General features: G+C 49.9%; 1 protein-coding gene across 2 annotated transcripts in view; it reads left to right on the forward strand.

Annotated features, from left to right (window-relative positions):
- Nucleotides 1–6: 6 nt before the first annotated feature.
- The window catches only part of SP2 (Sp2 transcription factor), a 25,207-nt gene continuing 11,265 nt past the window's right edge, over nucleotides 7–13,948 (forward strand). For both annotated transcript variants that reach the window (XM_024573160.3, XM_045182099.2), the window contains exon 1: nucleotides 7–93. In XM_024573160.3, the coding sequence (XP_024428928.2) occupies nucleotides 87–93 (7 nt within the window). In that variant the 5' untranslated portion in view covers nucleotides 7–86. The remainder of the gene's footprint in view (nucleotides 94–13,948) is intronic.

The following is a 13,948-nucleotide window of genomic DNA, read 5'->3' on the forward strand; positions in this document are numbered from 1 at the left end:
GCTCCGGGATTGGCGGGTGCTGGGCGGGCGGTGTCAGGCTCTCGGTGGCGGCGGAGGCGGCGGAGGCCAGGGAGGAAGATGTCGTAATGAGCGGTGGGTCCTGGCCACTGCCGGTGGGGTCTTCCCGGCCCCCAAGGGTCGGGAAGACGGGCAGAGGCCGCAGGGAGGGGGAACCGGGGCTGGGGGTTGCCCCCTGGGGCCGGGCCTGGCGCCGGGGCCCGGCTCCGGGAGGGGCGGGGGAGGAAGGATTCCCGCCCGGAGGAGGAGCGGGGCTGGCCAGCCGGGCGGAGGCACCCGGAAGGGGGCGTTCGACTCCCCGCCCCCTCGGAGCCCGCTGGGCGGGAGGGCAGCGCTTCCGGGGGCTGGCGAGAGGAGCGGGCACCTGGGGCCGACTGAACACCCCCTCCTCTAGGTCGCCGACCCCTCCCCGCCCCCCACAGCTCTGTCTGGCCTTCGGATATTGCTTGGGTCTTCTCCGAGGAGGCGGCCAACGCCCCTTCGTGCTTGCCTTGTGTTCGGAGGACCCTTCTGCACTCTTAACTAGGTGCCCACCAGCGATTGAGGGCTCGCCCGAATGCAGAGAGGGGCAAGGGAATGCTTGAAATTCAGACAGTGCCAACCATGTGGGCATTGCTGGGTATAGAAGCCAAAGTGGTTACCAGTGTATCCCAATTGAGAGATGGTGTCAGGACACGAGGGCACTCCCTAGACAGAAGACCTCTCTCGCCTTAAGACGGCGAGTAGGCAAAACCTTTTAATATGTTCGTTCACTTGGATCCTTGAGCCGCCAGCTAAATATTTGCAAGAACTGTGAGACGTTTAAGAACTTGTTGACAAAGCTAGCCTGTTAACCCGCTGTCCCGTTGGGGGACGAGGGGAGGCTGCTGGATCCCAAGGCCAGGCACAAACTTAAGAAATGAACAGAAAAAATAAAACAAAATGGATACTTCCTTTTTTCCATCCCATCCCCATCCCCATCCGTGACTTATGAATCAGCCTCTTACCCATGCTTCTTGGCATATATTTCTGGTGGTTTTATAATTTTAGTTGAAAAGGAACTGTGTCTTCTCTGGGCAATTGAGAAACCTGTCTTTACTGCATTCTTTGGTTTTATTCCAATATCTTGTGATGTAATTTTTTCTTAACTAACTTGATCCAGAGGGACTCAGTCTGGCTTTTCTCAGGGAACATTTTCCAAACTTTGTTTCTTCTGAGGTCACTTCTTGTTCACTTACTGAAAAAGGGCGGGAGGAGCCAGTAGTATGTGGCCCTCCACTACACCAATTGCATTGCAGATAGGAGCGTGGTGACTATTTTGAGGTACACTGGCAGGCACTGTCTGAAAACCCACATGCCCTACCCCAGAAAGTATTAAGTGTTACCCTAGTGGAGGGCTACTGTTGAGTTGGTAATTTGGGTAAGATTATTAGGGCTAGAAAGTTTAGGATGTTGGCCAGCTCACAGAGAGGCAGTGGAAAGAATGATGGTGTAGCATCCACACCATATGAGTAATTTTGATTAATGAGACAGAGAAACCTGTTGTCTGCAATAATGAATATAACTGCAATGACTTGTTTTTGTTTTAAATTCTTGTGTGTGATGAAGGGGGCAAATCTGTCATACAGCCTATCAGTTGGGTTAATTAACAGGCACTAATACCTTTTGAAAATGGATTCTCATTGGGATATTTGGAAAGATTTCTAATTCTAGTGTTTCCACTTGGTTTTACAGAGGCTTAACCTCTTCATTTAAAAGCAGCAACAACAAGAAAAAAATGCTGTTCTGAACATTATGAACCCCTGAGCTAAGCTGTTAAAGATACAGTCTCCTTAAAAAAAAAAGTATATGTACACACACACACACACACACACACACAGTCTCTTGGCTAAGGAGACCCAAGTAAAGTAGTTCATAATCTTACCCCGACTGCCCAGAAGGGAGAGGTAGCTCCAGGAAGCAGAGTTTGGCATCATTGGTTTTTTTTTTTTTTTTTCGATTTTATTCATTTCTTTTTCTCTCTCTTTTTAAAGATTTTATTTATTTATTTTTAGAGAGAGGGGAAGGGAGGGAGAAAGAGAGGAAGAGAGACATCACTGTGTGGTTGCCTCTCGCACACTCTCTACTGGGGACCTGGCCTGCAACCCAGGTATGTGCCCTGACTGGGAATTGAACTCATGACTCTGGTTTGCGGGCTGGTGCTCAATCCACTGAGCCACACCGTCCAGAGCCTATTCATTTATTTTTAGAGAGAAGGGAAGAGAGGGAGAAAGAGAGGGAGAGACATTGATGTGTGAGAGAAACACTGATGGGCTGCTTCCTGCCTGCGTCCCAACCTGGAGCAGCCCACAACCCAGGCATGCGCTCTGACCTGTAATGGAATGGTGGGGTGGGGGGCATCACTTTGTGGTAGGCCCACCCAACTGAGCCACACCCATCAGGGTGGCATCACTGTTGATAGCACTTAGATTAACTGGCTTTTTCTCTCAGATTCTACTAAAGTTTGTCCCTCTGGAGTCCTGTCAGAGGAGAGAGGAAGCTGTAAGAATATTTTGGCAAATGTCTGGGTAAAGATGCCCCATGACCTAACAACAGATAGGGTAGTAGTTCATTTGGATATCTTGGCCTTGAACTTCCTAGTTGTTGATTATAAGCAGCCTTTTGGAGAAGTCGCAGGGTCCCTTGTAGCCTGAACAGTCCTTTGCCACAGGTATGTAGTAATTCTCAAACTTGCTTTAAGCAAATATTGCCCAACTAGGGCTCTGTGAAGACATTCTAAGCTTATTGCAGCCAACCAATACACCCTGGTGTTGATGTGGGCTCAGCAATTTTCGAGACCTTGCTCACCCCCATTTCTGTGATGGAGATGTAGCATGATTTTGTAAGACTTACCTTCACTCCTCTGTTCTCTGCATACACACAGATGAGAAGCCTCACTTCCAAAGACTGAAAAATTTGGAGATTATTTTAGAGGGAGTGGGCAGTGGCCACAGAATGAAAGATGCAGGGAGACACTGTTTTAAAGGGTGTATAGAGTATTAGAAAGTTTAGAGGTATAGTTGTGTGAACACTTCTGAGTTTAAACAGTTACAATCTGAAGCCTTGTGGGCTTCAGACTTGGAGTAAAATCTTTTTGGAGAAGCTGCAATACTTATGAGTTTATTGGGTGATAGTATCCCTTTGGGAAGCTTAACTGGACTTGTGAAATTACTCCCAACAAGTCTGAAACCAGGAACCCTTGGTCTGCATGTTGGACCAAACCAGTACAAGCTGGGCTGAGAAATGGACATCATTATGGGACACATTTGTTGATGTTTTTGCTTGTTTGGTTTTGCTTTGCTTCTGTTTTGGACCCACGTGCAACTCCTGGTGGCTTCTAGATCTATTGAAGGAGGGGGAAAGCTTTCTCTTCATTTCTTCCTTCACAGAACCAGTGCTTAGATCTTTACATTTCTGAGATGCAGTTGAAACGCTCTCTCTTAAGAAGTTCTTCCTCACCCAGGCCGGATGGCGAACTGGGTTGAAGCGTTGTCCTGTACACCAAAAGGTTGCAGCTTCGATTCCTGGTCAGGGCACCTACTAGGTTGTGGGTTTAATTCCTGGGTAATTCCTCACATTCCTGGGCATGTGAGGGAGGCAGCCAATCAGTGTTTCTCTTTCACATTGATGTTTTTCCCTCTTCCTTTCTCTCTAAAATCAATAAACATATCCTCAGGGGAGGATTTAAAAAGTGATTAAAAAGAAGTTCTTCCTCAATTATCAACAGAACTTTTTTGGCTGGCCGCATTCTCTTAGGAGACCTCAGGCTGGGAAGGTCTCACTTTTCTGTCAGTTATCAGAATTGGGGGGAAAGAAGCAGGCAAAACTGCGGGCATTACCAGTTCAAGGGCATTGTCAGCCTAAGTAGGGAAGGGATTAGGGATCGCCCTCGAGAAGATGCTGGGAGGTTGTATCGGTGGGTTCGTTCCAGTTGACAGGATTCCCAAATGGAAAACTGATTTTTTCTGTTGCCGAAGAGGGCGCAGGAGCCAGCTCAGCGCTCACAGCCGGGGGAGCTGCCGCGTCCACCGTGGGTCTAGGAGGAGTTTTTCAGGTGCTCCGAGGCCGCCGTCGGCACAGGGAATTGTTGTGCTTCTCATCGGGGTGGGCTTCTGGCTGGCGTACTCTGGATTGATGAGCAAGGGAGTATGGAAGGGCGAAGCGCCCAGTTTAGACATTTCTCAGTTCACCCGCGGTGAGTGGCTCTGAGTGGCGTCGCGGAGATTTCAAGGCTGTGTCACAGGAAGAACGTGCTGACAGACCCAGCTGCCTGAACCCTCCCTTTGGGTGTCTCACTCCCTAGTGACCACTTGTTTCTACATCAGAGGGGCGTGCCGTACCCAGCCAGAAGCCCCAGAACATCACAATGCACAGGTTTAGCTTGGGTGACTTGTTTTTGATGCTAAGGGCCCTGAGATGCCAGTTGTTCCTAGGTTGTTAGGTGGCCTTTTTCATCTCAGCCACGGGGTGAAAATGGCTCAGGAACCAGGAGGCACTGGCCTGCACATTTCCAAATGTCCTTTCTAGAGCTTCCTGTTCGGGTTATCTGTTACCTCTCCTGTGGGACGGGTGGAATCACGAAGCAGCCTCTCTGGAGAGTGTGACTAGAGAGTGAGAGGGAGCAGGCAGGGCCGTGTGATTGGAAGTGGAGTATTTCTGCTCCAGGTCAGTGTCTAATTGGAAGTCTCAGATTAGCCTAAAAACAGACCAAAACATCTCCTAACCTTCAAAAATGTAATTGGTAAGCCAACCCTCTCTTCCCAGGAGAAATGAAGTCACTACTCATTTCAGAAGCTGATCTTAGCCCAGGGATTGTGCCAAAGCAGAGGAAGCACGGGTTTTTACATACTGATATTCTTTGGGGGGCGGGTATTTTGATTTCTTTTTCCTCCTGTTCTCCAAAACAGAATTCTTTTTTTAAAAAACATTTTATTTATTTATTTTCAGAGAGAGTGAAAGGGAGGAAGAGAGGGAAACATCAATGTGTGGTTGCCTCTTGGGCACCCCCTACTGGGGATCTGGCCCGCAACCCAGGCATGTGCCCTACCTGGGAATCCAACCGGTGACCCTTTGGTTCCCAAGCTGGTGCTCAGTCCACTGAGCCACACCAGCCAGGCTCCAAGACAGAATTCTGAGGACCAGTATTCTTTGTACCATTTCTTGGGACTGCTTCCCTGAGAGTGAAGAATTCTCGGCTTTCCCTGCTGCCCCGTGTTCCCACTCCTCCAGAGTCCCTTCCAGTATTCAGTGTGGGACCCAGGCAGTATGCATAGTGGCTAGTGACAGTCACATTTTGGGGAGAGGAATTCAGGGTGGAGGCAGGTAAGAGGTATTCATATAGGAGGTACCCTCATCATCTTACCTTACTTGGAAAAGAACTTTCCCCCGACATGTGTTAATTGAAAAGCATTGAACTGTAGTGCCTGGGGTGTGGTGATGACGACGCGTGCACTTTGCAGTGTTTGTCCAGGAGCAGGACTGCACTCCCCCTGTGTGAGGTGACTGATGGGGTTCAGAGTTCCACCCGGGACTGTGCTCGCTGAGCTGACCTAGTGAGCAGATCGCAGCTGAGTGCCAGGATATGCAGATCTGCAGGTTTTCGCCTTTAGTTCTTAAGCTCCATGGAGGCTCTCCCGCTCTGCAGTCTCCAGGATGCACGCATCCATCCATCCACAAATATAAAATACCTACTATGTGCCGGGTAGGGAGGTACATCAGTGAGTGAGGCAGGGAGAGGTCCATGCCTTTAGGAAGCTTACCTCTTAGTAGGAGACAATCCATAACTACTAGATTGTAGACAACGAGAAGTGCTAAGGGAAAAGTAGGAGAAAGGATAGGAAGAATGTGAGCACTGCAGTTTATATAGGGTGTTTGGGGGAAGTCTCCGTGAGAAGTGACATTTGAGTGAAACGGTGAAGGAGGGGAGGACTACGCTCTACTCAATCTGGGGTGAGGGGCAGAGGGTGAAAACTGAAGCAGAGGGAACAGCAAGTGCAAAGACCCAGAGAAGGGGCCATATCTGCCACGTTCAGGACCACGTGGCAGGGAGGACCGCGTGGCAGAAGCAGTGCGGGAGAGTGACAGGGATAGGTCAGAGAGGTCAGGGGACACAGGTCCCACAGGGCATGTGGGGCTTTGGCTCTTTCTTTGCACGAAGGTGGGGTGCTACGGGAGGACTCGGAGCAGAGGAATAACGTGACTTACATTTGTTGGGTCTCACTAGATGTGTGTTGAGAACAGACTAACAGGGACGAGGTCAGAAGCCCAGCTAGGAAGAAGGCTTTCGCAATGATACAGGTGAGAGAGTGGGGACCTGGACCCGCGTGATAGCCAGAGGTGGTGGGGAAAGCAGTCAGATTCTGCATATGTCTGGAAGGTAGAGCCAGAAGGGTTTGCTGACTCAAATGCAGAGTGTGGGAAAGAAGAAGGGTGACTCCCAAGGCTTTAGGGCTGAGCAGCTGGAGGGCTGGACTCTCATTGCCTGCAGCGGGGGACTTTGTTGCAGGCACAGAATTAGAGAGAGGTCAGTAGCCCTGTTTGGGGCTAATTAGGTTTGAGATGCTTATTAATGCATCCAAGCGGAGACTTGGGTAGGCAGTTAGATACGCAAATCTGAAGACCTAAATTTGGGAGTCGTCATTATGTAGAACCTATATGTTACTGGTTTTTAAAACCGCGAGACTCGATGAAATCACCCAGGAAATATGTGTAAACTGAAGAAAAACAGGTCTTGAGATAGAGCCCGGGGGCAGCCCAACCATTTAGAATTCGAGAGCTGGGGAGGACCCAGCAAAGGACGTCTTAGAAGAGGTAGCCAGAGAAGTAGGAGGCCAGCCTGGCAAGTGTGTCCTGGAGCCAAGTGAAGAAAGTGTTTCCAGGAGGAGGACTGGTCAGCTGTCAGAAGATCCACTCGGAAGATGAGGCCTAAGAATTAACCCTTAGACTTAGCAAGGTGGAGGTCAGTGGCGGTGTGCGTAGGTTTTGTGTGGACGGGGCAGGGGCTGCCTGGTTTGGAGCAGGTTCAAGAAAGACTGGCAGGAGAGAAATTTGGGGTAGCAAGTACAGGTGACGCTTGCAAGGAGTTTTTCTTGAGAAAAAGAGAAATAATAGATCTTAGCTAACGAGGGAATTTTAACTTCTTAATGAAATTGTGGACACGCATCAGGGTCCTGGGCAGAGGCTGGGGTCAGAGTTCAGAGTCGGGAAGACTGGGCGGCTCGGAAAGGTGCCTAGGTGGGGACACGGTCTCCGTTCTTCATTCACTTTCCTCCTCTGGTGCGTGGCATTAGCCAGCCACCACCCCGAGTTGTTCCTACTTAATAAAAGTCAAAGAAATTCCTTTTACTGTTATCGAGCTCTTTTATAAGGTTATTGTGATTGCTGGAAATTTGCTTCTCTGAAACGCTCGGTGCAGTTTGGAGTCGCTCACAAGCTGATTCTCTTAGCTCATTTGTCAACTCCCTTTGAGGCCCAGCTTTGTTCTCTAAAACCAGCCTGGCTTGCTTTTCCCTTACCAGCTCTGAATTCTTCCAGGCTAGGCCACTGGGAAAGACTAGGCTTAGAAACTGTTTTGTTGGCTCTAGGCCCAGCTGCACTGACCAAAATAGACAGCAGAAGGACTGTTTGTGTAGAGCGAAATTCCTCCAGGCGAAATACCAGAGCAGGAGGCCAAGAAAGCCATAGCTGGGATGGTAGGAACCTTGGGTGGGGGGGTGGGGGAGCTGAGTACCCACAAGGCCTGGCTAAGGAGTTTGAGCCAAGTTCCCGCCTAGAGGGAAGAGAGCTTCCTGAAACCTACTGTTTCTTTCGGTCCCTTTTCTCGCTCATTCCCTGTGTCTCAAGTGAAAGACCAGTGGAAGAGCCCCTAGTCCACAGCAAGAGCTTCGGGGCCCCTCAGGCCCGCCTGTTACTCGGTGCTCCCGGTGTCGGTCCGTGGACAGAGGCATGCTCCCGCCTGTGTGGTGGGGGAAGCGCTGTGAAGGGTACCCTGCTGCTGTACATGGACACAGCCCTGGCCCCGCACTCGTTGGGGTGGGAAGAAAGAGGAAAGTTTTTCCTGAGCGAGATATAAATGAGCTCCGAAGGAGGACTGCGGATACACAAATGGAAGAGAGCATGCATAGGTTCCAAGTGAGAGAGGGCTGGTCATAGCTCCAGAAGAGGAGAAGGCAGGAGAGGAAGGAGGACAGGTGACGGGGGGTGGGGGCAGATTGTTTTGGCCTCTATAAGCTTATCATCAGACCAACTGGAAGCTCTTGCAGGGTTTAAGCAGGGGAGTGGCTGAATGGGATTTGCATTATAAAAAGACTCTTCTGCCCTGGCTGTTGTGGCACAGGGGATTTAGCGCTGGTGGTGAACTGAACATTCTCTGGGTTTGAGTCCCAGTCAGGGCACATGCCTGGGGTGCGGGCCAGGTCTCCGGTTGAGGGCGTGCGAGAAGCAACGATCATATTTCTCTTGCACGTTGTTGTTTCTCTCCCTCTTTCTCCCTCCCTTCCTCTCTCTAAAAAAAATAATAAATGAAATCTTAAAAAAAAAAAAAAAGATTCTTCTGACCAGATTATGGAGGCTGGATAAGAGCGGCAAGGCCAGCGCTGGGAAGCCGTTTTGATGGCTTTGGGCAGTATTTCAGGCTGAGCTGATGGTGCTTCATGCTAGGACCGTGGTGATGGCAGTGAGGAGCACTGAGGCTTATGTGTAGGAGGTAGAATAGTGAGGGCTTGATGATTGATTGGCGATGAGGACGGTGCTCGGGTTTCACTGTGATTGGAAATACTCGAAAAAGAGGTTGGTTTAACCAGACATTTGCTCAGCCTGCACCACGAAGGGCTGCTTTCGCTGTGCATGGGGCCCAGTATATCCGTTCAGCAGTGCAGACAGACCTGGTCCACCCTGGGGGGCCCTCCCATGAGCACAAGAGAGACATTAGCCCATCATTATTTAATGGGCAGTGAGTGTTACCAGAGGCATAACCTCCTCTCATCTCGGGGGTCCTGGAAGACCCCTGCAAGGAAGCCACCTGCCTGTCACATACTGGGCTCTCAATAAGTTTTGCTGAGTAGGCGTTAGCTAGTAAGAGAGGAGAAAGCTCTAAGCAAGGAAAGGGCAGTGGCAGGTGGAGGCTCCTCAAGGGTCTGGAGGAAGGCCCTGGTGGCTGGGGACTAGAAGGCTCAGGAAGAGAGTGGGCGAAGGAGGCAGCTCAGTGTTGTAAGTTCTGTGGGCAGCCCAAGTGGAAGGCGCACGGAGGGCTGGATGGACATGGTCTGCACTTGGAGGAGAGACCTAGGCCAGGCATGGTCAACCCGTGCCCACAGATACCTGAAGCCATGTCCTTGGGCACAGTAACCCATGGAATGGGCGTTGGCTGAGAAGGACGGATTCTGAGAAACATCAGCATTTAAGGGGTGGCAAAAGGAAAAGGAATGCACAAGGGGAAGAGATGACCAAGAGAGGAAGAAGAAAATCCATGGTGTTTTGTTTTGTTTTTAAGATTTTATTTATTTATTTTTAGAGAGAGGGGAACGAAGGGAGAAAGAGAGGAAGAGAAACATGGATGTGTGAGAGAAACACAGGTTGGTTGCCTCTCACATGCCCGCCACAACCCAGGCATGTGCCCTGACTGGGAATCGAACTGATGACCTTTCTGTATGCAGGCCGGTGCTCAATCCACTGAGCCACACCAGCCAGAGCCAATGGCGTTTTCAAAGGTCAAGAACTGAAGAGGGTCTCTTGGCTTTAGTAGTGAGGAGGTCGTTGGTGATGTATGAGTGAAGGCAGAGAGCCAGGGTCAGAGTCCCGGTGCCACTGATGGGGGCATAAACAAGTGAGGAATGAGGGGACGGGGGCTTGGCCAAGGAGGGAGGAAGAGGAGGCCGTAGCTGGAGGGGACAGAGGTGGAGATAAATGCTCTGTCCACCAAGAGCTAGGATACTCAGGATGCTTTGCTCATGGCCTTAGAGGTAAACTGGCTTCCAGCGTAGGGAAAGGAAAGACAGGCGTGGTCCCATCAGGCACTGGAAGTTCTCCTTGGAGCCAGAGAGCTACTATTGCTTGTATAGTACCGTATTTTTTGGACTATAAGACGCACACCCCAAATTTGGGGGGCAAAGGGGGTACGTCTTATAGTCCAAATACAGCTTAACTGGCTCCCTAGGGGGGGAGGTTATTTATGTTATTAAATATTTTACCACATTTTTTGCTTCAAAATTTTTTCCCCTATTTTCCTCCTCTAAAACCGAGGTGTGTCTTATGGTCTGATAAATATGGTAAATCACTGTAAAACTTCACCAGCCAAGGGACTCTGTTGGGAAAGTTTTAGCCAACCTAAATGATAGAACTGTGAAAGAAATGCTGCCTTTTCTTTCAAGAGTACGCAGCCCCCCCCTCACCAGTGTGGCTAAATGTGGGTCTCAGTGACGGGACGTAAACTGCTGGCAAGAGCAAATCGTACAATGAAAACGGTGGAAGTGGTATAAACAATTCCAGAACTGCCGAAGAGTCCTTTTGCAGCCTTCGTGCAAAGGAAAAGTTCAGCACAACTTATGTCCAGAGCACACAGTTTAAATATAAGCTTCCAAGTTAATGAGGTTCTAAAGTCTTTACTCATAGTCTTGTAGTTCCGTATCTGCGCCATTTCTCAACCACTTTTCGTTTCCAAACACCAGCTGGAAACGCTTCTCGTTCCCCTCTCCTGGTCAGTGAGGACGCAACCCTGTTAATCTCAGGATGCAATGGCAGGGAGATCAGTGGGTCTCGGTTTTGGTTGCCCAGGTCTGCAGCTCAGGGGCCACAAAACTCTGAGTGATCCTGGGAGAAGTACTTAACAAACGCTGGTTTGCAGTCTAGAGGAGTATTTCAAGAGCCAGCTGGGGAGGAAAATGAAACCAAACTGAAACGGCGCGACGTGGAGCGCCAGCAGTCTGCAGCTTGCTTCAATACAGATTCCGCTGTAGCTTCCCAGTTGAAGGCGCTCTCAGAGCCCAGCCCGGTCTCCGAACAGTTTGAGTCCAGGGTAGTGATGACTGCAGAGGGAGAGAGGGAGGTGGGGAAGGGAGATGAGTAAGAAGCTCTCGGCCGGTTTTCATTTTGTTTGCACTCTGTCCTGTGCTGATGTCCTTCCGCTTCATACCAGAAGACGTCTCAGGGAGAGTCATTGACCACTTTTAGCTAAGTGAGCCTGAGCCAGGGACTCTCCAAAGCCTCCACCTGCCCTTCCCAGGCCGGCCAGCAGCCAACTCATCTTCTGGGGTTTTCTTTCCATCTTGTGTTTTTATCAGTAACGTGGTCTGAGAATTATAAAAATCTTAAAGGTGATTCAGTCCCACTTTCCACCCCTCCACCCCACCTAGACGTCCCGTCTCTGACCGGGACACATTCTGCCTCTGGCTAAATGGCTCCAGGGACGGGAGAACATTACTTCAAAAGGCAACCGATTCCATCTTCTGAACGTTCTCCCTGTATTAATCTGAAATCTGCCTTCTTGAAATTTCTACCCTGAAGTTGTGGTTCCACCCTTTGAACCCACGGGTGGAATAAAGACCCTGGTGACTATGGCTGCTCTGGCATCCTGGTCACCGCCATTGCTGCTCTCCTGCAACCCAGCTCCCATTGCAGGTCCCTCCCCCTTTCAGAATACCACTCAGGATGAAACCTGACACTCCAGATGTGGCCCAAGGGTGCCGAACACACTAGGACTATTATTTTTCTTCTGTGATTGAACTTTTGGAAACGCAGTCCAAGATTGCAGTAGCTTTTTTGGCAACCGCATCTAGATTCTGTTGGCTCCCATTTAGCTTTGAGTTAAAACCACTGGGGCTTTTTCATATGACTCACTATTAAGTTCTGTCTTCCTGTTCTATATACATGTGACTTTAAAAGAAAAAAATCTTAAGTGCAGAATTTATTCAACTTCAAAATTTAAAGCCACCATTTACTGATTACCCACTATGTGCTTAATGGCTCTCATATCAATTGTCGGCGACTCCTGGAGTCCCATGAGGATAACATTACCCCTTTTCGACAAGACGGGGCAGTGGGGCTGAGAGGAATGCCCCAGCCTCCCCACGGAGGACTGGCACAGTGCGAATTCTCACTGAGACCTGGAGCCTTGTGCACGCACCAGTTTCTTAAGGTCTCCTTGAACCCAATACCTTGAACCCAATACTGACACCCACTGTGTTTACAGTCCTCCTTGGCCTTGTGACATCCGCAGGGTGAACTTGCCTGCAAGGTCGTTGGAGTTTCCCCAAAGTTGGGAGGTGGTCAGACTACTCTAAAGCCTCACCTTCCAGCTTCTCAGGCATAAAACCAGCATTTAAAGACATGAAATAGAATAGAAAAATATCAGCCCATCACACGTAGTAAGGGCAGATTTTGTTTCCGGAAACTCTTACTGTGTGAGCACGGGGCAGGAAGGTGTGTGAGTATGTGTGTATGTGTGGGTATGCGTGTGCCCTGGGTCTTTGTGTAAATTGTGTAACCGTGGTTCATGGTCTGAATAGTTTGAACACTTTTCCAAAGGGAAAATGTTTTTGAGTCAACTGAGATTGTTTTCATTATAACGCTACAATTTAATTTTGTACACACATAAATCTGTGTATCAGCTCATTGATCTAGCTCCTCTAAAATTAATTGAATAACTACCACAAAGCCAGTAAAACTCAAACTGACCACATCATTTTGCGAGGACGACCTTGGTTTGAACCTGTCGCTGCTGTCCGCGTAAGCACAGCACAGACTTGACACCCTGGGCTCCTTGACTTCCGCGCGCCCGCCTTGCTGTGTCTGGTGTGCAGCGACACCGTCCTCCCGCGCTGCTGAGGAGCTGTCATCCCTCCCGTCGCACAAACGTATCATGAGTTAATTGTGCAGAATTCTGTTGCCTTAATTGGCCCATGCGGCGCCGGTGGTGCCACTTGGCGCTGATACAGCTGTAAACACACGGGCCCCGAAATGTGCAAATCTGGGGTGAGCAACAGTGATCTGTAGTACTTGTTCTTTTTTTAAAGATGATCTTTGCAGTGAAAGCAAGAATAAAACGTTCTGGTGGAGAAAGCGTGAGCCTCCACGGAGAAGCCTGCAGACCCGGGTCCTGGGACCCGTGCCTAGCTTGAAGCACCTTGGTTGGCCTTGTGGCAGCGTAGTCTGAGACAGCACGGGTCTCAGCACTCAGGTGCAGGCATGCCCAGCTTAGCCCCAAACGAGACTGTCGTCCTGCCCGCAGTGTCTTCCTTTCATGTTCATAGAATATTACAAAAATTTGCCCTGACTGGTGTGGCTCAGTGGATTGGGCACTGGCTTGCAAACCAAAAGGTTGCAGGTTTGATTCTGGGTCAGGGCATGTGCCTGGGTTGTGGCCCAGGTTCCCCAGTTGGGGGGTGTGAGAGGCAGCCAATAGCTGTATCTCTCACACATTGATATTTCTCTCCCTCTCTGTCTCCCTTCCTTCCCCTCTCTCTAAAAAGTAAATAAATAAAATCTTTAAAAAAATATATAAAAATTCCAGTCAGGTGCCTTGTTGAAGGAAAATGTGCATTGTATGCCTTTCTCCTATATGTCCACCCTCAAGCCCATAAAACAGTAGCTCAGCATGACACGTTTTCTTGCAGCCCCGAGCTCATTCCTGAGGACCACGGCTTCCTCACCTCTGTGATCGTAGCGCTGTACAATCGTTTGTCCTAGGGTTTTGTTAAGGATCAGTGTCTAATATTTCAGGATCCACCTCTACTCCGGGTGCTGCCCAGGGCTGCGCTCCGGCCCCTCGCTCCCTCTGCAAGGGTGCCGCGGTGCTCCTCCTGGGGAGTGCCGGTTGTGTGGCCCTAGGGCCTGCAAACCATTCAAGCTTTCAAGGCACTGGTATGCTTTCTTACTCCTCCATCCCCGGTCCTGGCTTCAGTGCCTGCTTTGGGGGGGG

This window comes from Desmodus rotundus, chromosome 9 (genome assembly GCF_022682495.2).
Source record: "Desmodus rotundus isolate HL8 chromosome 9, HLdesRot8A.1, whole genome shotgun sequence".
NCBI classification, from domain to species: Eukaryota; Metazoa; Chordata; class Mammalia; order Chiroptera; family Phyllostomidae; genus Desmodus; species Desmodus rotundus.